At 33.4% G+C, this 26,490-nt stretch overlaps 2 protein-coding genes across 2 annotated transcripts; both read left to right on the top strand.

Moving 5' to 3' along the window:
- The first annotated feature begins 144 nt into the window (after positions 1-144).
- On the top strand, positions 145-15,407 carry LOC114164150 (Galactose oxidase/kelch repeat superfamily protein). Its single transcript, XM_028048694.2, has 20 exons — positions 145-329; positions 424-510; positions 601-669; positions 764-896; positions 1,286-1,332; positions 1,438-1,524; positions 2,527-2,588; positions 3,818-3,860; positions 4,012-4,092; positions 4,600-4,716; positions 4,985-5,090; positions 5,270-5,333; positions 5,547-5,589; positions 5,703-5,933; positions 6,018-6,179; positions 7,679-7,804; positions 13,001-13,144; positions 13,340-13,426; positions 14,914-14,982; positions 15,074-15,407. The coding sequence occupies exons 1-20, from the start codon at positions 198-200 to the stop codon at positions 15,164-15,166; spliced, it is 1,983 nt and encodes a 660-aa protein (XP_027904495.2). The 5' UTR covers positions 145-197; the 3' UTR covers positions 15,167-15,407.
- Positions 15,408-24,226: 8,819 nt separating this feature from the next.
- On the top strand, positions 24,227-26,214 carry AZG2 (Xanthine/uracil permease family protein). Its single transcript, XM_028046545.2, has one exon. The coding sequence runs from the start codon at positions 24,363-24,365 to the stop codon at positions 25,962-25,964; it is 1,602 nt and encodes a 533-aa protein (XP_027902346.1). The 5' UTR covers positions 24,227-24,362; the 3' UTR covers positions 25,965-26,214.
- Positions 26,215-26,490: the final 276 nt, after the last annotated feature.

Raw genomic sequence — 26,490 nt, 5'->3', positions numbered from 1 at the left:
TGTTATAGTGTAACTTTACTTAAATGTAGTATAATTTTATAATTTATAATTGCATTATTAGAAACATGACTCCAAAAATTAATGCATTAATCCATAAACATTTATGCAAAATTCGAATTACTACTTGCTAGTAGGGTCTAAGGAAGGGTACATTATTGCGCCGCGGGGTTTAGACTTCAGTGTGCTTTCTGAGTAAGATGGGGAAGAAGACCAAGAAACCCGGCAAAGGCAAAGAGAAAACTGAGAAAAAAACCGCAAAAGCCGAAGAGAAGAAAGCTCGCAGGGAAACCAAGAAGCTTTCTCCCGAAGACGACATCGACGCCATTTTGGTACTCTCTCTATTTCCATTCACATCACTTTTCCATTCTCAAACCAAATCCTCAAACAAACTTGTATATATTAGCGTCTCTTGAATTAACGCAGTTGAGCATTCAAAAAGAGGAAGCGAAGAAGAAGGAGGTTCACGTCGATGACAACGTTCCCGCGCCTTCTCCTCGTTCCAACTGCTCGGTAACGCCGCTAACTCCACTTCTCACTCTTTCATCTCTCACCTCTCACCTCTCACCATTGCGATTTCCGTTTTGACGCCTTCTCTTGTAGCTCACCGTCAATCCGTTGAAAGAGACCGAGTTGATTCTCTACGGCGGCGAATTTTACAACGGCAACAAGGTTATGAGTTTGAATTCAAAACCAATTGTGCTTGTTTGTTGAGTGATTGATATGATTTATAAGTGAGTTGTTGCTGCAATGTGAATTCGTGCAGACCTTCGTGTACGGCGATCTCTTCCGGTATGACGTGGAGAAGCTGGAATGGAAATTGGTTTCGAGTCCTAACAGTCCTCCTCCGCGCAGTGCTCACCAAGCGGTTGCATGGAAGAATTATATTTATATTTTTGGTAATTCACTTTACTTTTGGTTTTCAATTGAGTTGAATAGGTTCGTGTGATTCACTAAGCTGACTCATTCAGTGGAATTAGAGTTTGATTGGATAAATTTTTCATGAGAAATATAAATTAAGAAGGAAAAATAAAATATTTTTTACAAGTTAAAATTTAAAATGATCTTTTAGAGAAGTAGTTTTAGCTTTAGATAGTTTTTTCTATAAGTTAGTTTTAGCTCATGAAAATGATTATTTGGTTTTCTTTTCCTAGAAGTACCTTTGGAATAGTTTATCCAAACAAAACATAAGATTTTGTTGTTCTTAGTCATTGAAATTACCTGTCTTTGCTGGCTGCTCTGAAAAATTTGTGTGGTTATGGATGTTTAATTTTTGTTTGTGCTTTAGGTGGTGAGTTTACGTCTCCAAACCAAGAGCGGTTTCATCACTACAAGGTTAAGCTTGCATTACATTGCTTCTGTTATGTGATGTGAATGAGGCTTTGGTGTATTGGATTTTGACTATATGGTGATGTTGTTCTTGGATTTTGATTTGGTTAGGATTTTTGGATGTTGGACCTCAAAACAAATCAGTGGGAGCAACTTAATTTGAAAGGGTGCCCTAGTCCTCGTTCAGGACATCGAATGGTAGGTTCTGGCTGATGGGACATAATCCACTCATTGATTTACCTGTAACGGTGTCAAATTATTGAATCCTTAATCAAAGATTTTTGGTATGTTTGTTTCTGACAGTGCATGATATTCTGCTCAACTTGAATTACATCATTCTATTGTTTGGATTGCACTGCAAATGCAAAAATAGAATTACAAGTTATGTGAATTTAACTTAACATGTTTACAGTTCTGTTAAAACATCAAAATTAAATGATCGGCATTATTGCTTGATTTGGTTCATTTCAGTATAGTATTCCTATTTTTAGAGTGCAGTACAGCCATGGCAAAAATTAATTAAAGAACAATTTTTTTTATCTTGTTGCTTAAGCTGATTTAACTACTATCCTTGTTGAAGTAACAATAACCCAATAAATTGTGCAAGATTGTGCAATTGAGAATACAGAAGTTTCTTTTATACTGTTTTCTCTTTAAACAGCTGCAAGGTTGGATTCCTTGCACATCTCAATTCTTGTTAGACTGATCCCATTTAATGATGACAATAGGTATGGAATGTTTATTTTGTCTTTTCAGTTAATTGACCTTTTTGAATCATCATATTGTTTGCACTTCTTACTAGATTGCATTTTCCAAGCTCAAAACATTCATTCTTGCGGAGGTTGACTGTAGTAGCTAAGAGCCTATTAAACATCCTTGTCATTGATTGTTATTGCTGATCTATTCTTTGTTTCCTCTTTTGCATACATTAAGGGTGATTGCTTTGTTCATTGTAATTGCTAAAAGCCTTATAGGAAATGCGTTACATGTTCACTCCAACTTATTTGTGCTCGTGGAATTATCTTGTTATTTCTACGTTTAGGAACCTTGTTTTTGATATCATAGTTATGAATCTTTATTTTAGTAGTTAATTACTGCATCCCCCTCCCCCAATATCATATGTGGCATCCATATTAATCCAGTTATCATGTATCTGTTTATTGTAATTCCTTGTGTCAAATTATTCTGGTTAATTTACAGATATTGTACAAGCACAAGATTATTCTTTTTGGTGGCTTCTATGACACTCTCCGAGAAGTGAGGTTGCTAGTGCTTCTTACTTATTCTATTGTACAGAACTGTGTTAATTATGTGTATGTGATTTTTTTTCTCATTGAAACAAATAAAAGAACTTGGCAGCAAATGAAAAGCTTGTTAATAGTTGAATTAAAATGCTCTGGTTTTGAAAAGTGAGTTCTAATATAAATTATCTGTGACTCAACAGAAATCTAATATAAATTAAGTCTACGGGCAATTGAAAGCACTCATGGTTGAGTTGGGGGTCTAATTTCTGGTTCAATCTTTTTCTCACTCATGGTTGTCAAACTGGAGTGTTAACTCACGATAACATACCAAAAGCAAAAGAAGGGAGAGTTGAATTGTGTTTTAAGGCTTTTTGAAATTTTCTCAAAGTGTTGTATGATGATATAGAGTCAGATGATAGTTTTACTTGACAAATGCACTGTCAAGTGGTTTTCTTAAGAGATTGCATTTGATGAGGAATGTCAGGCACAACTTGTTTGACAGATGGACTGTTTAAAAGCACTTTTCAAAAATTTGTTTTTACAAATCTCTCCTTTTGAGATTAGTTACAATTAAATTACATACAATCTGAAGAGATAAGAGAAGGAAGGATTTACACTATGCTTTTATATTGGATTACCGAGAAATAAAGATTATGTTCAGTTCTCAATTAAAAGATCAAGTTCCACTAAGCAAATTAATGTTGTGAAGATACAACTGAGTATTACTTTAACCTTTGCCACTCTTGGTTAAAAACCCAAGTATTATTTGGAAACACAACTCCTGACTAAAAATTTCAAGTATTATTTGGACCGTAGCCACTCATAGCTAACTCACTAACTATTATTTGGAATGTAATCGCTCCTGACTAAAACATTGTGAATAAAATAATGAAGAGTTACACCATACACAATGTAATTGAATAATCACATGAAGGTGTTTTTGTGAATCACATGTATTACTCTTAAATTTATCCCTAATAGTTTATTTTATTGAATTTTGAGAAAATGAAATTGGTGCCTTGTTTTAATTACAATATACATGTGGGGATTCAGTGTTCAGAAACTTATCAACGAATTTCTGTTTTCTGCCTTTCTAAATATTGCAATTGTGTGTTATTGATCCTATAACTTTTAGATTTTGCGTCTGATGTTCTTTGTTTAAAGTCTTTTAGAGACCTGTCATTGGTATTGATTCACTAAATAGCACTTCTTTGCCAGATTTTAAGACGTTTTAATATATTATGCAGGTACTACAATGATCTATTTGTATTTGACCTTGATCAATTCAAGGTAAATATATCTAAATACCTGGCTTGTCCTGTTAAAATGTTGTTTACTGTTCAAGTTCAGCACCAAAACATCAGGCTGTTTCATTTTATGTAGAAGTGTTGATTTTTTGTTTGGGAATTTTTATTAATGACGATGTGATTTTGTGCTATAGTGGCAAGAAATAAAGCCTAAGCCTGGAGCAATGTGGCCAACTGCGCGTAGTGGTTTTCAATTATTTGTTTACCAAGATGATGTGAGTAAAATACGGATCTCCCTTACATGAAGCTAATAATTTTCATTTTGTAGTACTTCTACTTATGTGTTAGAACTGCCATTAAAAAAAAACTAGTTTGTGAAAAATAGGGAAAATATCCCTAGAAACAATACACTGCTTCATATATTTTTGTTTTTCCTGGATCCGCTCCTTATGCAACTCTACGTTCACCAGAAGTCCCTACTCTGAAGATCTTCAAGGTTCTGCACCTCCCATTGCCCAAAGGCTTCAATTCTCTTAATGTTGGCAAGAGATCTCTCTCTCCACCTCTCTTATTTATAGGCAGCTTGCCTTGTTTCTTTAACTGGCTGTCTAACTATATATTGTAAAGAACTAACTAATGGGTATCTATCATTATGCCAATCTCTATAGTAAAATTTTCCCTTATGTGCTGCTTCATAATTGTGATTGATTTGTGTGGCTCTAGAAAGTAGTTTTGAAGTTTAGAATGTTTTCTTCTTTACATAGTTCTTTTTCATGTTGCAGATATTTTTATATGGTGGCTATTCAAAAGAAGTTTCCTCTGATAAGAACAACTCTGAGAAAGGAATTGTTCATTCAGATATGTGGTCACTCGATCCTAAGACTTGGGAATGGAACAAGGTAGTCCTTTGGAGTTAAGTTTAATATTGAGTAAATTTGTATATTCCTTTTCTTAGTCAAGTTTGAGGTTTCTTGTATCTTTGTTTCCCATGCCCACTAATTAAAATTACTTTAGTGAGCTTCAATAGAAGCACAGACATGTTATTTGTCTCATTTACTTCTACCTCCTCCCTCCATAGGCTCATACACCCCTGATGCTTAGGACAAAGCTTTTAATATATATTTTTTTCTAACATTTTTTTTTTAATCTTTTTTCCCTTCTTGACAGGTGAAGAAAGGTGGAATGCCTCCTGGTCCCCGTGCTGGGTTTTCAATGTGTGTTCATAAGAGGAGGGCTCTGCTATTTGGTGGCGTTGTGGATATGGAAGTTGAAGGTTATTTTTTCTGACAGCTTATATTTTTCAAGCAAGTGATTTGGAAGTAATCTCTTTGACCTAATGTTTGTAAACAATTCATTAGATCAGATAGTCTGCTCAAAGTTCATTTAGAGGAGATATATTTTGTTGTTTACGCTTGCTGTAAGCTTAGTATCTTAATTGCATCAACACTGCAGGTGATGTAATGATGAGCTTGTTTCTGAATGAACTTTACGGGTTTCAGTTAGACACCAGTCGCTGGTGAGTCCTCCCATATTCTGTTGGTGCCTAGCATGTTATAGTCTTAAGTTGCCCTTTGTGAACTGAATTCTTTCGTAGGGTCTTGAGTCTAAGTTATTGGAAGTTTGTATTTTACTCTGTATATTGATGATTTTCTGTTTAGAACATAGGTGTGCTACTGTTATCTTATCTAATGTTTCCTGATTAGCTTATTTAATCGTTTTTGGGTAATAGGTATCCTCTGGAGTTAAGAAAGGAGAAGTCCACAAAAGATAAGGTAGATTGGATGTCGTGCATATATACATCTGATCTCTCCACATTTTAAAACTCATCCTGTGGACTGTTTTGCATGTTACTTTGTTTCTTAATTAAATTAAATTTCTTTTGCAGTTAAAAAAAGTTGAACAAAATTGTCCTGATGATGTCAACAAGAAGATAAATCCAGCATGTACAGCAAGAGAAGAAACTGTGGAGTCAGAGGATGAAGAAAGCAACATTGATGATATATCCAAAAATATAGCGTCAAACATGTCTAATGTTGATGGTGAAAATCTTACCAACTCTGACGAAAAGCCCAAGGAATCTGGTGCTAAATTGGACATTCAAAGTTCTTTGCCTGAGGTTATTATTTTGGACGAGAAATCTTATAGGTACCAATTTTACCTGGTTATTGATTAATGAGATTTTTCTCTCCAAATTCTTTAGGTAGTGAAGCCCTGTGGACGTATTAATGCTTGTATGGCCGTTGGAAGAGACACGTTATATATATATGGTGGAATGATGGAGATTAAAGATCAAGAAATCACTCTTGACGATCTGTATTCTTTGAACCTTAGCAAACTTGATGAATGGAAGTGCATTATACCGGTCTGTTAGTTTTTTCTTACCTAGCTTTTTCCAATACATGCATATGTTCTATACCATAGTTATAAATTTTGGATACAACTATTTTCAAATATTTTATATAATTATACTAAATGCATATAAATACTAAAAAAAATTTAAAAATGCTTGACATTTTCATAATTTATAATAAAAAGCTATAGGTCTTAGCTCTTAGCCAAACATTTGAGTAAATAGTAATGAAGGATACCATGTCTTACTAAAGATATAAAGACAAGGATTTAATGTGTTTGGATTTTTGGGAGATAGATGACTTAAAGACATCAGAGACTTAGAACAGAGTGGCAATTAACAAAGAACATAGATAGATGGTTTTACATAGATGAAAATAGAAAAAAAAATCCCATTAGACACAAATACACAAAAAAATGGTTTTACATAAAACAGATGATTGAGAATATGAGGACAATATTGCAAGAAAAAACTAAAGGAAAAGGGAAAAGGAAAAGTACAAAAACTGTCAGACAGGTTGCTGGAGAGAGGGTCACATAATGACAAGGGTCATGGAGTGTCGCAGGTCAGAGAGGAGACAAGTGTGGCATGATAATCATGAACTTTAAAAGGGTTTTCATCTTGCTGAAACTTTTTTTTATTGATTGACCTTTCATAAGATGCCCCTCTAACATTAGTATTGGAGTTCATTCTCAGGATTTTGGGCACCCTCAGTATAGTGGTGCAGTGCCACAGTGAATGCCCTTATTGTGGCCACTGACACTGCTACAGAAAAGTGCAACACTATGGCAGTGCAAATAGTGGCCATGGGCCGCCATACTATAGATTCAAAGTAATTATATTATTTATACCTGTAGGAAATCAAATGTACCCCATTCTCTTACATAATTATACATTTTCTGTTCTTACGACTAAATATCAAATTCTTCTGTTTTAGGAGCTCTGCCTGTCTTTTCTCTGATAATAAATGGTTAAGCAAGAAATAATCTGACTTGTTGCTTGATACAAGTCTGCTAGTATAGAATTGGTGAATGTCTGTACCTTACCCAGTTCCAAAGGTCCGGGACACCTCATTACTCCTACAACACCTAGTATTATTAAAAGGGTCACAAATAAATATGTTCTAATGATTAGATCAATCAATTTACAACGATTTTTGACAAAGTTATATCTTATGATCTTAATTTTTATTGATACTTTGTCTCGTTCCCAAAAATTAGATTTAACCACTGAAGGAAGAGATACCTTTCTTGTTTTCTCCTAAAATGATTTGGGAATATACCTCAGAATTTAATTACAAATTATAATGTGGTGAACTGGGTGACTTATCTTCTGATGTCAACGTACAAAAGGTCTCTGAATGAGTTATGGTGAATCGTTGATGCTGTTAATATAGTTTTGTTGTTTCAGCTTATTTAATCTAAGTATATATTGTGATTCTAATTTCTTGATTAAATACACGCAGATCTGTTTTATTTTCTTTAATCTGACTTGAAGTTTTATCAACCCAGGCTTCAGAATCTGAATGGGTGGAAGCTTCAGAAGATGATGAAGAAGATGAAGATGGTGATGAAGATGAGTCCGATGGTGAGAGTTCAACTGATGAAGATGATGATGAGGAAGAGGAGGAGGAAGAGGTGCACATTCTAACTTTTTAATTCAAGCAAGAAAAAATTGAATGAGTTATTGTTTCCTCTCCTTTGTTTTATTCACATACTGGAAACCGAGTCAAATAAACAAGGCTACGGTCATCCCCAAAATAATGCTAGGCCTTGTTGCCTAGGGTATGTTATGATCAAACGGCATTCCCTTATTTGTTCATTATGTTTAGATTACATAAAAGGGTGGAAATCATTTATTTGGTGTAAGCTGAATTTGAGGTTTGAATGGAGGGCACCAAATTGAATCTTCCTTGCAACTTCATGAAATGAAGGGTTTTCCGCTTTTTAAAAAGGATAGAACTGGCTTTTGACCACACCATCCACGAGCCAACATCATTTGATGAATATATAAGGGTGATAGCATTTTGAGTTAGTTGTAATAATTTTATAAATTGGAATTTAGGTTTTCTATTAAAGGGGACATCTACAAGGTGAGGGGAATTAATTTATTAAATCTATAACAGAAAAAGGGAAGAGAACAACAGAATATACTATTGTTTGGGAATTCTGCCTCTATACATTGATTTCATTATTTCAAATGGCTAGTGAGTTGTTGATTTCTTTCTCTTTTGCTGCATATTTTGAAGCATTTACTCCGATATTTCTTGTTAAGATTTGAATGGTAACTGTAAAATAAGATGAAAATAAGGTTTGGGGATTAATCTCCCTTGTGTAAATCCTACGCAAAGGATAGTTTATTTATAATGATAATGAGCCAAACCCAGAAATACATAATGGGCTGAGCCCAACTACTAAACAAAATACTATATCATCTAACACTCCCCCTCAAGCTGGCGCATACGAATCGTATGTACCAAGCTTGTTACAAAGATAATCAATTCTAGGTCCTCAAAGAGACTTAGTGAAAATATCTACTAATTGATCACTTAAGTTGACAAACTCGGTCTTGATGTCCCCAGATAGGATTTTTTCTCGAATGAAGTGATAGTCAATTTCAATGTGTTTGGTCCTCTCATGAAAGACATGATTAAAACTAATGTGAAGAGCAGCCTGATTGTCACATATGAGTGTCATTTGAATGACATCTCCAAATTGCAATTCTTGAAGCAATTGCTTAAGCCAAACAAGTTCACAAGTGGCTAAAGCTATAGCTCTATATTCTGCTTCTGCACTAGATCTTGCCACAACACTTTGTTTCTTGCTCTTCCAAGAGATCAAATTACCACCAATCGAGACATAATATCCGGAAGTAGATCTTTTGTCGGAAGGAGATCTTGCCCAGTCAGCATCTAAATAACATACAACTTTTGTATCAGAGTTGGAATCATATAGTAAACCTTTTCCAGGAGAGCTTTTGATATACTTTAATATGCGAATGACTGCATTCCAATATTCTTCACATGGGGAATTAAGGAATTGACTCACCACGCTAACTCACCACGCTAACAACAAAGGAAATATCAGGACGAGTAACAGTAAGATAATTCAACTTTCCAACTAATCATCTATACTTTTCAGAATCTGAGAAAGACTCCCCCTGTTTAGGTAGAAGTTTAGTATTAGGATCCATGGGTGTTTCTACAGCTTTAGAATTTATTAACCTAGTTTCCTCCAAAATATCCAATGCATATTTCCTCTGAGATATGACAATACCACTATTGGATTGTGCTACTTCAATGCCCAAGAAATACCTGAGTTTTTCAAGATCTTTGGTCTGAAAATGACAACAAAGATGTTGCTTTAAGAGGAAGATGCCAAGGTTGTCGCTTCCTGTGAGAACAATGTCATCAACATATACTATTAAGTAGATACATCCAGCACTAGAGTGACGAGAAAAAACTGAATGATGCACTTCACTATAAGACATGCCAAATTGTTGAACAACACTACTGAATTTTTCAAACCAGGCTCGAGGAGACTGCTTTAGGCCATATAAAGATTTGTGAAGACGACATACCAATCCAGAAGACTCTCCCTGAGCAACGCATACCTTTACGAAGGGCAATGGGAAGATCAGACTCAGTTGTTGGAATCGGAGGAGACAAATAACTCGCCACTTGATGTGAGTCATGTGGTGGTGGTTGGCAACGGTGTCTTCTGCTATAAACCTGAAGAGGTGGTCTATTCGCAATAGGTACACTCAGAGGTGGCTGAGGAGAATCCGAGGTGGCACTAGAAGTGGGCAGACTAGGAGGATCACACAGGACATGGATATCTATAGTAGTAGATGGTGGCTCACAACGAGAAGAGGGGTGTGTGAAGTAAAACACATTTGTGAGCGTGGGAATCCTAAGAAGACACATTTGTGTGCTCTCAGAGACAATTTATCCAGGCCAGGACTAAAATCATGGACAAAACATGTGGACCCAAAGACTTTAAGAGGTAAAGGGTGAAGAGGGTCGTGAGGAAATAAAATAGAATGAGGAACTTGGTTATGCAAGACTGAAAAAGGCATGCGATTAATAAGATAACAAGCAGTAAGAACCGCATCACCCCAAAAATGTGAAGGAATTGCACCATGAATTAAAAGAGTGCGAGTTGTTTCAATAAGGTGCCTATTCTTGCGCACAACCACTCCATTTTGTTGGGGTGTATAAGCGCATGATGTTTGATGAAGAATGCTCTGAGAAGCCATAAAATGTTTGAAGGATTGAGAGAGATATTCACGACCATTATCACTTCGCAAATTTCGAATAGAAATCTCAAACTGAGTTTTAATTTCATCAAAGAATGATTGAAAAATAGAGAACAACTCAGAACGATTTTTCATTAAATATAACCAAGTACATCTTGAATAATCATCAATAAAAGTAACAAAATACTGAAAACTTAAAGTATACTTAACATGACTAGGTCCCAAATGTCAGAATGAACTAATGCAAAAGGGGACAAAGCCCGTTGTGAGACACTACAAGGAAAAGAACTACGACTATGCTTTCCTAATTGACAAGACTCACACAACAAACTAGATAACTTGGACAAGCTGGGGACAAGTTGTTGCAGTTTGGCAAGGTTGGGATGACCAAATTGTGCATGAAGGAGGGATGGTGATTCCATAGCTGCGCCAACATGTAAAGGAGGACGAAGATGATACAGACTATGAGACTCACATTCAATGCCAATCATGTGTCTCGAACTCCGGTCCTGTAAACAAACAAAATCTTTGATAAAGGAAATAATACAATTAAGAGAACGAGTTAGACGACTGACAGATAATAAATTGAATGGAGACATAGGGACATAAAGAACATGATCAATGGATATGGATGGAAAAATATTAACAGTACCAACACCATGAGATGAGACTCTAGACCCATTAGCCATTGTAACTGAGGGTAAATGATCCGGACAAGACAAAGAAGAAAACAAAGATTTGTTACCAGTAATACGATCTGTGGCGCCTGAGTCAAGAACCCAAGGACCAAGAGAATTAGAGTGAGTTAGGCCAACAAATGATGTCCCTATGCGTGCAACAGAGGCAAGCAGATGTAGTGGAACTAGAACTCTGACGTTCCTCATACCATTTGAAAAAGTCATTGAAAATGGCAGGATGCCCTGCGGTATCAGATGAAGCAGATCCACAGTCGTTGATCGGGGAGGAGGATCAGAGTGAACTACTAACTTTCCACAATGGTCACACTTGGGTCGTCCCTTTCCTGGCTTGCGAGAACGATTGTGATCATCCTGCTGAGAGGTCAAGACTAAGGAATCATCAGCACAAGTAGATGTATCAATGACTTGTTTTCTTGGCACACGTAAAAGGGCAGAACTAGTAGCAGTGAAGTTGGGCACAACAGGAGACCCCAAAATCTGGTCGTGAACATGGGAATATTCATCGAAAAGACCATGTAATGCCAACAACATAAAGAACTTTGACCTTTGCTCAAGTTCTTCGGCTGGAGTGGAGGCAGGAGGTAATAACTCATTAAACTCATGAGGAAGGGCATGAATTTTGCCCAAATATTCAGCCATGGGACCAGGACTCCGCGGAGCAACAACCGTGAGAAGATCCTGACAAACACCATAAAGACGCTGAGTGTCATTGGTGTATAATAACTTGGCCTGTGCCCAAACGTCTGAACATGTTTCATATGAACGAAACATTTGTTTCAGCGAAGAGTTAATGGTGGACTTAATGACAATGCATAATTGGGCATCAATTTTCGTCCAGCGGGAAACTTCATCTGCAGCGACTGTAGTTACACTCTGGGTGAGATGATCTTCATATCCTTGACTCTTGAGCCTAAGTTTGATAACATGTCGTGTAATTTGTGTCCAACTTGTCAATGGATAAATGCACATTGACGTAGTTGGTATAAACAGAGGGTTCAGACAGAGGGGTGCTTGAAGACGACACACCCGAAGTGGCAGCAGAAGAAGCCATAGAGGGAGAAACCCTAAAAATTCAAGGTCCTCCGATTGATACAACAACCACAGATCCAGAAAGAGCTCAAAAAGGCGACTCAGGCGAAGGTGATCAGCGTAGCAAATGGCGGGCAATGCGCCGTCACTCACGGCAGAGAAGTGGTGGTTGCCGGAGCTTGCGGCGGCGCGTGGAGGCGCCTGAGAGCTCTGATGGTGGCGATCTCTATGGTGTTGGAGTTGCCTGGCCGAGACGAACAAAATTGTTTGGTCGTCGGTCGAAACTGCAACTCCGGTGATGGTGGCAGAAGCGGCGACAATGAGCGTCAGGACAATGGCTGTAGTAAATTAACCTAAGCTCTAGATACCATGTAAAATAAGATGAAAATAAGGTTTTGGGATTAATCTCCCTTGTGTAAACCCTACACAAAGGATAGTTTATTTATAATGATAATAGGCCAAACCCAGAAATACATAATGGGCTGAGTCCAACTACTAAACAAAATACTATATCATCTAACAGTAACCAAAGGGGTTCTCTCTTAGATACAGTTTTTTACTACGTGTTACTGTATCTTGAACAGCTTGCAGTGAATAATATTTTGATGGACAGAAAATAAACTCGTCAGAACCAGTAACTTGTGAAACAAGATTTGCTTTTGCTAAAAAAGTGTAATTCTGTGATAGAAATTAATCATTTCAAAGGTATTTTCCTTAAAACATGAATTGCTATTCAACACAGATAATATTCAAACACGTGAGATAAACTTTTCATGACCGGAGTTTATTTTTCTCCAAAACAAGTTTTCCTAGATTATTAAGTTGGCTTCACCTTTTGATCACTACCAGGCTCAGAATGCATCAGTTCAGGTGGGAGATGCTGTTGCTCTAATCAAAGGTGTTGGAAAGAATCTCCGGAGGAAAGAAAGGAGGTCACGGATAGAGCAGATTAGAGCCAGTCTTGGCTTGTCTGATTCACAGAGAACACCAATGGTAATGCGTTGTTAGTTTTTAAAGACCTTTGAGACTTTTGGTTAAACATTGAAACTAGTCTATACTCAATACACTGGGCTTTGATTGTGTTATATATGTGGTTCTGTTTGTGCCTTTGAAAGCATCTCTGGGCTTTCAATTAGTATTTTTCTTCTTCCCTCATCTTTCTCAATCGATTTCTTTTTGCATGTATAGCCAGGAGAATCCCTGAGGGATTTCTACAGGCGTACAAATATGTATTGGCAAATGGCAGCCCATGAACATACTCAACACACTGGAAAAGTAAGTTTTCTCTTTTCTTTAGAGTTATATTATTCCTTTATAACCTCTATAATTATATGAAACAAGAAAAGGAAATGAACAATTTTATTGAGTTTCCCCTTTAATTTAAACTTTCTGATTCTATAATGGACTATTTTCACTCTAATCCCCCCTATTTATCTGGGCGGTCCCCTTTAACTGATACTACCTTTCCCTTCTCTTCTCTCAACAACTTGTTTCGCCCTTTCCATATTTATTTTGTTTCTGATTTCTTATGTCTGGATATCAGTAGTTCAGGAGGTACAAAAGAAACTTCTATTGATTTTTCTGTTTGACTGGGCTCAAAGTGCCTGACTCCTTCAAAATTCATAAAATTTGGGTCTGATCTGCTTACAAATAATATTTATCTGATTTGGTTTGATTTTATTTTTTTCTCTTCTTAGTTTGGATGTTCATGCATTTGTTTACATGAATGTGGCAATATGCATCTGTTTACCATCATATTTTTCGTTTTTCACACATTTTATCAACCCTTAATTGTACAGTCATGTGCTGATGTGTCAGAAAAAGGTTAAGAAAAACATTTTTGTCACCAACTTTTGCAAAATGAAGGTATTTCCCTTTTAAAAGCCTTTTTTTTTTTTCATGACTCGATTGCCCACCATTAGACATTTAAAGGGTTGGTAAAATGCACAAAAATTGATAAAGGACAGTAAATCCATGTACAAAAAAACTTGGATGACAAAACACAAAATAATGATAGTTGATTTGTAAAATGCACAATTTCGTTGGAAAAGTACATTATTTTCGACATGAGGATTTGCTTAGAGTTTCCAGGTATTGTTGAGTTCATCATTCATTTCCAGGTATTTTCAATCCATTTTGCAGAACAAAATCCATTTTATTGCTTTTTTGCATTTTTGGTGGTTTTACTCTCTTGGTTTGCATTATTATAACAGATTTTGCAATGAATGGATGATAAGAATTTTAATAATACTTTTAATTTTGAAATATTCCATAATTTGGTCAATTCTGGGAATGAATGTAAACTCCTGGAAAGAGGTAAACTAGACAACGGAAGGACCAAGGCTTTGCAGGTTTTAGTGGAGGAAAAATTTGGACGATTTTCAAAACACAATATGAATGATAATGGTAACATCAAATTCATTCTATAGGTCCAGATGTTATGAGACGGAATGTAATTAGGTTGTATGATGTTTCCAACTGTTTAACTTTTGTTGTACCATGAACCTGCAGTGTAAATTATGTTCGAAATCTGCACTGCATCATTTTTAGTTCTTGCATCATTTTTAGTTCTTGAACAAGTACACCCTAATGTTTTATTTTTCCATTTTGAAATGTACGGGAATATAATTTTTTTGAATTCATCTAGCTCTAATTTAAGTTTCTCCCCCTACCAATTCTCTTTTTCTCATATATACAAACAAATACATGTGTATACTGATGAATGCCTCATATCTTCGTGGTAAAATTTTGCTCGGTAATAGGAACTCCGCAAGGATGGTTTTGATCTTGCTGAAGCACGGTACAGGGAGCTAAAACCTATTCTTGACGAGGTAATATTTTGTTTCACAAACATCTACCCTCGTTTTTGTAGAGTATTTCTTCAAACCTGCCCCTAAAAATGATTTTCTTTTGACACTGCAGCTGGCTCTATTAGAAGCCGAGCAGAAAGCTGAGGAGGCTGAAGGGCCGGAAACTAGTGCAAAGAAAAGAGGAAAAAAGAAAACTAGAAATTGATAATTGATTCAGCACGCGAGATGTAGGTCTCCTCAAGAATGTAATATATGCAATTTTGATTTAGTTTGATGTCATTATCTAAGATGATTGCACATATAATGTGTAGCATGTCACATTACATGTAATCTATATGTAACAATCACCCAAAATTCAGCTACATCACGAATTTCCTCCCTGGAATGGAGTATCGGATTAGAAAAGAGAACAGTGAATCAAATATCTTATATTTCTTGGTTTGAAATTGAGATCCACTTCTAGCTATTGTTCCTGTGTCCATCATCTAATCATTATATTGAACCGTGATAAAAAGTTGATTCGGTCTCTATCGTCGCTCTAAAATGCATATTGAAGATACGAATCAGCGATGGAGTACATACCTAGTCATCGACGGTCATTGAATAAAATATAAGCGCTGTTTGATAAGTCAAGCAAGTCTAATTTCTTTTTAGCTCAATTGAATGCAATTATGTTTTGTGGTAAACTAATGGTTCTTAACATTTTAAAATATTTTCTTATAATTTCATCCTTAATATCATGGTAAATTGAAACAAAAGCTTTTATATAAAATCTTGAAGCTACTGATATTTTGAAAGTGATTTATTAAAAAGTTTGTTCAAATTGCATAACCTTGCCACTTGTTTCTATTTATGTGAATAGTAAGAGCATGTGCACCACAACAGGGAAGGAAACTAAGCACGGAAAAAGAAGAGCCTAACAAGACATTGCTTTCTGCTACATAACTGTATTATTTCTTATTCTTGTTCTTTGTTTCAAGTACTGCCAAAATTAAAAGGTGTTTGAAAAATTCCCTGGCTACCGTATCTTAAAAGAAGAACCTACCGCAGTCTCTACACTCTCCAAGGGTCAAGAACAATACACACATTATATTAAGAACCTATACATATATAAAAGTATAAAGTATAAATACAATCTCTTTGCGCATGCAAGGATTATAATTTTATATCACGCCTTTTGAACTTCAAAGCTGCCTTAAGATGAGATTCCAAAAAGAGTATTTTGGGTATGGGCTCCACGCGTGGCTCTGTTCTGCCTCTCAGTTAATACCCATGAGCCACACCCCAAGTTGGAACAAAATTAGAGCCATAAATTGGCCTACACTCTCTTTAAAGTTCAAACTTTAGCAGCTGCTGAACTCGAATCTCACAAGTAACGAGAAAGAACGATACTCCTAACCTTTTCACATTAATTATGAAAACATGAAAACAACTTACTGAAATCAGTGTTTCAGAGATTATTTAAAAAAGATTAATAATAAAAAATTATGAATCACGTTTCAAATGTTATGTAAAATCATAATGAAAGATTTTACAACGGTTGAACCAGTTAAGACCTTATTCAACCAGTAAATTCGGATCCAACCAGTATTAATACACTTGTTGTAATAATTAACCAATATGATAATTCTATCCTACTAAATATTATAGATTTTGTAATATTTCAAATACATATAAGAGTTTAAATAAAATATGTTATCGTATTATAAGATTAATTCTATTTCAGTGAGAATGATGGTAACACAAGTATTAAAATAGTTTTATTATTAACTTTTTTTTAATATAATATTTGTAGAAATATATTATGAGATTGTATAACTACAAATTATCAAATCAATTTCAATTGATTTTAGTCATATTAATTAATTAATTATTGTTATGAAATAATTTATTCAATAAATTATACTCATGAGTCATGAAATAATTTATTCAATAAATTATACTCATAAGTCATACTTATTGTATTCTCTACAAACTACATTTGGTCTAACCATTCACCTCACCATATTATAACAAGGATCAAAGTAATATTAAAGATCATAAAGTTTTAAGGACCATCTTGAGTAATTTATTTATTTACTACAATGCTTATCTTTATGTTTGTTTTCTCTTAAAGGTCTTTACAATACTTATCTTTATGTTTGTTTTCTCTTAAAGGTCCATTCAAATTTTGGAATTTGAACTCTTTTTATTTGTATTTTATTTGTTGTGATAGATCATTGGATTAAAAACTATATTTGTATTTATATGGATTGATGGACGAGGACACCCAGAGAATATTACTCTTACATAACGCACACCAAACTTATTTATTGAAAGTAGAAACAATTCAAAGGACTAAGTGTTTTATATCTGGAGAATAACCAACTTTCTTTAATATGCATTCAGCAAGTTTTGTTTTTTTCCATTTCTTTTCATGATTTACTCGTTTTGCTAAATTATTTCATGCTCTACACATGATAGCCGTTTGCTATTAGTTTCTTCATCTCTTCTCATCAATTATATAGTTTTTATGAATAAATCTTTGGTTAATGTTATATGAATGAATTTATTATTTTAGTTCCCAATTATATGATAATTTTATTTAATGCATGTTCTATATAGAACGTTATTCATGGCAGTTCTCATTGTTAATAAAAAAAATGTTAAAAAAATAATAATCGTACATGATATTATCAGAGTAAATAAAGTAACCCTAAAATTACTACCATACATAATATTAGAGATTGATTATTGAGAAAATATTTATATTTATCTAATAATAATAAGATGATGATGATGAAGATGATAATGATGCAATCTCCTAAGAGACAATGTTGAGAGGAAAGGGAGAAAATATGTGTACGACTACATTTTTTTTTCATGAATTTAGACAAGATTGATTCATTTTTTAAATCTCACATTAGTAGATTCAAACGATAAATACTATATTTACATTTTAGTGGAATAGTATACCAATAACTTTTACATTACAAAATACTTTCGACTTTTAAATATTATATAATTAATTATTAAATAATTAGAAATATGTTTACATCAAAATAGTATTATTTAGATCAAATTATGCAAGTGAAACTAAACTCAAAGTTTAAAGTATGGAATTTTAAAAATAAAAACAACATTAAGAAGAAAATATTTTGTTAGAGATTTTATCTTTTCTAGAAATATAGTAGAATTATAAAATATAAATAAAATATAATTTTTACCAGACGAGTTGACAACATAAAGTTGAGTTAAGCATCTAGATATTAAGATGGTGTTAAAATTGTTTGAAATTTATCTTAGGCAAATTTATTAAACTGTATTAGACTTCTCACAAATATGTAATGTGAGACTCAAGATGTTTATCTTTTAGCATCACTGATGTGTTAAAAGATAATTATTACTTTTAAATTTCACTAACCCAAAAAAAAAGGTAAATTAAAATTTAATAATTTTTTTTAATAATTTCACTTAGATGTTAAAATTTTTAATATTTTCTTTAAAAATTCTGTGTATAGATAAATTTCAAAATTTAAGTTACAACATTGTATTTAAAATTTAATAAATGATTTTGGAGTTATAAATTTTTTTTTAATAAATATAGTTATATTTTATTATTTATAGTTAAATATGTTTTTTTTGTGCTTAAACTTTCACCCAAAATTAGAATTCGTTATTTCTCAAAACTTTGATATGTTGGTTCTCAAATATACAAAATGAATATGTATATTATTTCTACCTCACATGACTTATATTTTTTGATGTGTCAAACAACATTTTATATTGACGTTTGATTTGTTATATCGTTTGATACGTTCAAGCTTAAATATCATTGCGGAACACTATTTAACATATAAAAAATATTAATGTTATTGGTTAAAAATACTACATTTATTATTTTTAGAATTTGGAAACCAAAATATATCAAAATTTAGTAAGGTTAAATACTTTTTTCGTCTTCATTTTTGTAGTGTTTGTTGCGGATAGTCCTCATTTTGACAGAATGTTTAAAATGATTCTCATTTGTACCGAATGTTTAAAATGGTCCTCATTTTCGCAATTCATGTTTGATTTGGTCCTCTTCTGTGACGCCGTTTAAATAAGTAACGGAATACTGTACAGTACACGTAACACACCCCAATGCAACATAATACCAAAAAGTGTCACCTATGCAGTGCTCCGTTACTGATTTAAACAGTGTTACAAAAGATGACCAAATAAAACACGAATTATGAAAATGATGACCATTTTAAACATTATATGTCAAAATGAGGACCATCCGCAACAAACACTACGAAAATGAAAACAAAAAAAGTATTTAAGCCATTTAGTAAAAAGACTAATTTCAATTCCAATCTAAGCTTAGAAACTATAAATATATTTAATCCATATCAAGAATGTCTTTTATTAGATGAGAGAAAACAGTTATATTGAATGTATATAATGGCATTATTTATTAGATAAATTTTAATATATATATATATATATATATATATATATATATATATTTACGTTATTCATTAAATGAATTTTAATATAATGGACAAAGAGATTAGTCATTGAATAACTTTTAATATTGACTCCATTAAATTTATTTTAATGATTTTTATTTGACTTAAAAATATCTTTAAACTATCATCAAATATTTATATTTATCAAGTAATAATCAATATTATTTCATAAATTATTTGTACATTGTCTAAAAAGATAGTTGGAGGCAAGATGACCTGTAAGGTACTCTTTAAAGTATAATTAGTGATTCTTACTCCACTGCATTTATGTTTTGGGAAATAATTAATTCTACTAATTAAAATAATATAAATTCATATATTATAAAGACAAAATTACATTTTATTTTTTATGTTTACAATCATTTTCTAAACACAAAACAAACATTTTAGAACTTTTAATGTCCCTACCAACAAGAAAAAAAAAATCTTTGAATGAGAGAGAGAGTATGAAATCAAAACTCTAAACAGTCCATTAAAAATCTCACTGTTCACCACCACTCACTTGCACCATCTTTTATCCATGTCCAACATATGTGACAAACCATAAACCAAACCAAAATAAAGTAAAGTAGTGCAATTATAACAATTCATATTAATTATAATCTATCATATCATGATGAATTCAATTTTCATCAATTCAATCATCAAATATTTTCAACAATAAGCAAATGTCTACAAAAGCATATTCATTCTGACAGAAAATATAACCACAACCCCATGGGTCACAAGACTTACACATTTGACTTTACTTTTGAAAGACATGTGTATTAAATAAACTTAGAGATTTTACACTTGTCATACCATCTCAACTCCCAAGGAGCCCACTCTCGTAGAACAGTAAAATATGGCCAATTTCTTTCTTAGGTATGACATGGTAAATTCTTTGTATCTGTGTGGTTCAATTATGTTTCATATTGGAGCATCAAATTATAGGAACCTCCCTCGACTCTTACAACTAGGTATGTTCCTCTATATGAGTTAGATACTAGCAGAGTCGAGATAATCTTCTCAAATTCCCCTTCAATACACTCTAAACTCGACTGAATGAAGTACTTCCTCCCTAGAAAGCCATCACACTCTCATTCAAATTAACATGCAATACATTACATTTTTCAACTCAAACAATCTTCACTATAATCTAAAACATTTTTATATCACTTATTTATATCATTCATACATCAGATTACCCTTCTCAACAATTATACAACGACTTTGTAGGACTTAAGTCCTAGTTTGCGCCTAACAAAATCAAGCTAGTGTTCAAAGCCCAACTTGGCACTCAGCCATAACTACCTATGCTTAACGCTATGAGTCGTTGGAACTCCTTGGAATTGAATTCCAAATGGCACCTAGTGAGATTTTGTTGGCGCCCACACCTCTTATAGAGTGCCCAACACCCTACAGCCCTAAAGCTCTCTATGTTTCAAAATTTCACTTAGCACCCAACAATCCAAAGGTACTGCTTAACGTCATATCAGAATTTAAGTACAACCGAACAATATCAGATTATCCAATTTACTCATCAAGGCAACATCTTTTCCTTAATTCAAAAACACCATTGTTTACCTTAAAACAAGCCTTAGATAAAGCAAATAGAACAATCATACTATATTTAATCATTTCTACGTATAACTAGATTCAATTCAATTCAAACACTCACTATCATCATTTAATGCAAATTACTAATATACACTTCAGAAAATTAAAAACAATTGTAATTCCTCTTCACAACCTATTCATCAGACAAAAGTCAATTTATATAATTAAACTAGCTTCCCTCATTTTAAAATCAGAATTATCTCTCATAAGAGTTCCACAGGGGTCAATCCAGGTAACTAGACAAAGAAAGCTTAGATTAATATGATCTAAACACACCTTCATGATTACAAAAGATCAAAGATTTACATAGAACTACCTAAAGTCACATGCAAACTCCTTAAAGGACATATATAACTAAAACAATATTGACTCAAGAGAAGAGTAAAAAATGAACTTTCTATTTGCAAAATTGTTTAGTTAATTGTGTTACTCTTTACGTCAAAAGTCCTAAGATGACCTTAGATATTCAAAGAGACGAAAAATGAGGTCATATAACCTTAAAGAGAGGATAGAGAACAATTTAGAGAAAATATTTCAGAAAGATAATGATTTTATCTAAATTATATTTATAGTTTATTTTTTTTTAATAATAGAAAACTCGAGTATAATTTATAAAAGTATTTATGTTTTTAAACGATTTTATAGATCTCACATTTTAACTTTAAAGTGCTATAAAACTTGAATATTTAAAAAGAATTAGTTGATGTTTAATGCTCTTATTTTAAATTTGTATGCAGGCGTGGTATCTTATCACGTGACCTGATAATCTATGAATCGCATTGTATCATGCAAGAAATGGAAATATATTAACAGCGTGGACAGAATAAAATGATTAAAATTTCATCACCCAGACCTCACCCATACGCTTTCAAATTATAGACATAGTTGTATTAAAATTTTTTGTTTTATTAAATACTTAACAAAAATACTTTTGTTTAAATATACTGTATTTTATGTTTCTATTTTTTTCTAAACCTTCTAAATATATTGTATTTTCCTCATGCAATTGGTTAGGCTTGATGATTTTGACGTATCTTTTATTTAATGTTAGAATGATTCTAACAATTTCATAGAGACAGACGCTAAATATATTTGACGTTCATGAGATTCTCCCACATGAGTGTTGCCAAAATAGTACTTCATTTCTGAAACATTTTTATTCTGGATTTTTAAATCTATCTTCTTGTCTTGCATCTTAATAATTGCAAACAAAATCAAACCAGAATCAGAGTACCCTATTATATTTCCTTTTTCTAATTTCGTCGAACTTCGTGATTTTAAAGTGCACGGTATTTTATATTAGATTCATCCAAAATTATTTGACCTAAAGTTTTGAACTTAAACGACCTAGTGTATCATTAGTTCATCATCTAGAGTCAAAATCCATAGTTTTTTCTTTTTGTCATGACTTGTAAGTTGGATCAATGGCATATCTGAAGTACTTTGCCACATTACAATGACCCCAGAACTGTAAAATAAGCAAAGAAAAATATTTATTATAGAGGATTCTAATTAGTTAAAGTCTTGGTTGAACTTCACGTTGAAATATTATGAAACGTAAGAATACAATTTGAGAATAAAGATTCCATTGTAGTTACCACCCACAACCACAAAGTCGAAGGAGAAGTAAGTTTTAAAAAACCCAAATTAATTACCGAGAGTCTTAAATTTAGTTAATGCATTTAAAAATATTCTTGACTACTTTTAAAACGAATATTGGCTTCACATTTATAATGTAAATAATTTTCTATTTTTATTTAATTATATTCTCATATATTGGCGAGACGGGTCAATCTTGAGAAAAAAAATAAATGTTTAGTAATTAAGTAACTTTAAATTTTGAATAAATTTTCAATTCATTATATATTGTTATTAAAAAGACGTGATTGTTTGATTTATTGGTCTTAATTGAACATTACGAATTTAAATAATAGAAAAAAATGTATGAAATATTAATTTATCAAGTATTATTTTCATATTTTTACGTGGTTGATATGATTTTTGTTATATTATTTAATTTATAAAATAAACGTTGTTATTTTTTAGAAAGATAATTAAGATTAAAAACTTTGTATTTTATTGTTCAGCTTCATTATGTTTTGTTAAAAACTGTAAATTAAACTATCATGTCACTCTAATTGATGACACTATTTAATTAAAAAAATATAAAGATTTTAAACTCTTACTGTGATAGAAATTTAATTAAAATTAGTTAAATTTATAAGTGACTTAAAATTTAATTAAACTATTTTTTAATTTATGTAAGACACATAAACAATAACATACAGAATAACACCAATCACATGTCATCCCAATTGATAGATAAGATTGAATGAAAAAATTCAATTGACAAATATACAAATTTTAAATACCTATTAATAGAACAAAATTTTCTAAATAAAAACTTATCTAAAAATACTTAAATTTATTATCGTTTATCAAGTATACTTTGAATAGCTTCATATCAATATTAATTATGCATCAATAATTTTAATGGTATTTGTTTTCTCAATTTGGTATACAATTATCTTTCTATTTTGTATTTAGTTATAATGAGACTTTCTCATTTAAATACATACAATTTATGTTTTATTTTGTGCTTAATTATATTTTAAAGTTTTAATATTTTGAATCTCAAAATTATCATTATTATATTACTAATATAACAATAAAAGAAAAGGAAAAATAATAAAAATAGTTCTACCAGTCAACTAAAAATAAGTATATATACACTGGAATTTTAGGAGATAAATTACGTTGCATTTATTTTTTTTAGTAAATGTATAACTTATATTCTTTTTGTTCTCTGCACATTAAATATATAAAATAATATACATTTTATTTAAAATTAAAATTAATATAATAAAGTCTAACATTACCCTTATACTATGTTATGTTGATATAATGTATCTCAATGGATCATTGGTTTACGATTATATCCATTTACTCCAGCAGTTATAAAGCAAAGCAAAATGAATGACATCCCTGCATGGAAGGTAGAGTCTTCTGTTTGTCCTATAAAATTCATGAGAAAGAAAAGAAACCAACAAATATAATTTATTTATCTCCCTTAAACGTTTTCCTTAATTCATAAAAGAAAAAAAAAAAAAACTAGTTGGCATGGTGCACAAATATTTTAAACCAAAAGAACAAACCATATAAAGAAGTAGCCATGATGAAACCAACAACCCTCAAACAAAGTTTCACACTTTCTTCGTCTTCTTCTTCTTCTTCTCCATTTCATTTGCTTATTTCCACACGTTAACATCACTCTATCTCACACCTTTAAGCGTTTTCACTCACATTCAAATGGGTAGAGATCTCTGTGCAACTTCAAAACTCAGAGCCTTCACAAACTCTTTCTCCCAGATGGAGAAAGCTCTAAACGATGCCGTTTCCAAGAGCTTTGTGGGCACCTACTTCAAGTTGGAACAGAGGAAAAGTTGCTTCACAAGGGAGCTTCGTGCTGCCATCGCAACTTTTCTCACCATGGCTTACATCATTACCGTCAACGCCACCATCATCGCTGCCTCCGGCGGAACATGCTCCGTCGCCGACTGCTCCTCTCCGGCGGGCCCAGACTGCAGGGTGAAGCCCAACGTTGGTTACGAGAGGTGTCTTGCCAAGACCAAGAGTGACTTGGTTGTGGCCACTGCCGTTTCTGCTCTTGTTGGGTCTGTTGCCATGGGCCTGTTGGCTAACCTTCCTTTGGGCCTGGCTCCGGGCATGGGGCCCAATGCTTACTTCACTTTTAATTTGGTTGGGTTTCATGGAAGCGGGTCAATCTCGTATCAAACTGCATTGGCTGTGATTTTGGTTGAGGGTTGTGCTTTTCTGTTTATCTCTGCTGTTGGGTTGAGAGGGAAGCTTGCCAAGCTCATTCCTCATTCAGTGAGGCTGGGCTGCGCAGCTGGGATCGGGCTTTTCATCGCCTTTACGGGCCTGCAGTCAAGCCTCGGTGTTGGGCTTATTGGGGCCGACCCTTCCAGCCTGGTAACCATCACGGCCTGTAGGATTGTGGACCCAGAAACAGGAGCGTGCTTGGGTGGGAAACTGCAAAGCCCAAAGTTCTGGCTGGGCCTTGTGGGGTTCCTGATTACAAGCTATGGAGTGATGAAGAATATGAAGGGAAGCATGATCTATGGCATTGTTTTTGTGACTTTTGTGTCTTGGTTTAGGCACACCGAAGTTACTTATTTTCCTGACACCCCAGTTGGTGATGCAAGTTATGAGTATTTCAAGCAAGTTGTTGGTTTTCACAAGATTGAATCCACTGCTGGAATGGTGAGGTTTAGTGATTTTAACCAAAAGGAGGTTTGGGTGGCTTTGGGTACTTTGTTCTATGTTGATGTGCTTGCGATCACTGGGACTATGTACACGATGGCAGAGATTGGTGGACTTTTGGATGAAAAGGGACATTTTGAAGGTGAGTACGTGGCTTACATGGTTGATGCAGGAAGCACGATTGTGGGTTCTGCATTGGGTGTGACAAGCACAGCAACATTTGTGGAATCATCGGCTGGTTTGAGAGAAGGTGGTCGCACCGGATTAACAGCAGTTTTGGTTGGGTTGTTGTTCTTGTTGTCACTGTTTTTCACTCCTCTGTTGTCTAGTGTTCCTCCTTGGGCTATAGGACCCTCACTTGTGATGGTTGGAGTGATGATGATGAAGGTGGTGAAGGACATAGATTGGAGCAACACCAAGGATGCAGTGCCTGCTTTTGCCACAATGCTTCTAATGCCTCTCACATATTCCATAGCAAATGGGATCATTGCCGGGATTGGACTCTACATTGCTCTCAGCCTCTATGATTATGCCGCAAGTAGTGTGAATTGGTTGAGGAAGATGAGGAGAATGGTGGCCAAGGAACAAAACCAAGTTTCTGCTACTGCAGCAGTGGAAATAATATGAGATGCTTATGGTTATCTTTAGAAGTTCTTGTTTATAGATTTTGGATAACATAGAGATTAGATTCACTACAAGAATTGTATTCAGAGTGTCATGCTACATATATTTTAGCGCAGTAGTGGCCTCATGAATGGGATCTTGAGGCTTGGGAGGGTTATTTACTATTTTGTATTTATTTATGTTCAAGACTAAAGTTTCAGGGTTCATATTTGCAGCGTACGCCTTAGTTATAGTATATTCAATTCACCATTTTTCTTTTTTAACTTTTTTTTGTTGTATTTTAGGGTCGTTTTAACCAGAATTTATAAAAAAATCCGTTAGAAAATTTTTCATAAAATAGAGACAAATCATTAAGGTGGAGGACGATAGAGGACGGTATTACGAGTGAAATCGTTTTCTACCTTGTCGATTTCTATTTTTTTTAAAAAGTAAAATCGTTATCTAGAAAACCGGTTTGTGTTAAGTGAAAAAGTGAATTCGTCCACGATAAAACTTAAAAAAAAATAATGGAGTATAAACTATTGCTGTA

Source organism: Vigna unguiculata, chromosome 9 (genome assembly GCF_037176805.1).
Source record: "Vigna unguiculata cultivar grain cowpea cultivar isolate G323 ecotype 2 chromosome 9, ASM3717680v1, whole genome shotgun sequence".
Taxonomy (NCBI): domain Eukaryota; kingdom Viridiplantae; phylum Streptophyta; class Magnoliopsida; order Fabales; family Fabaceae; genus Vigna; species Vigna unguiculata.
The sequence above is the reverse complement of the archived record's forward strand: the minus strand, read 5'-3'. Positions and strand labels throughout refer to the sequence as shown.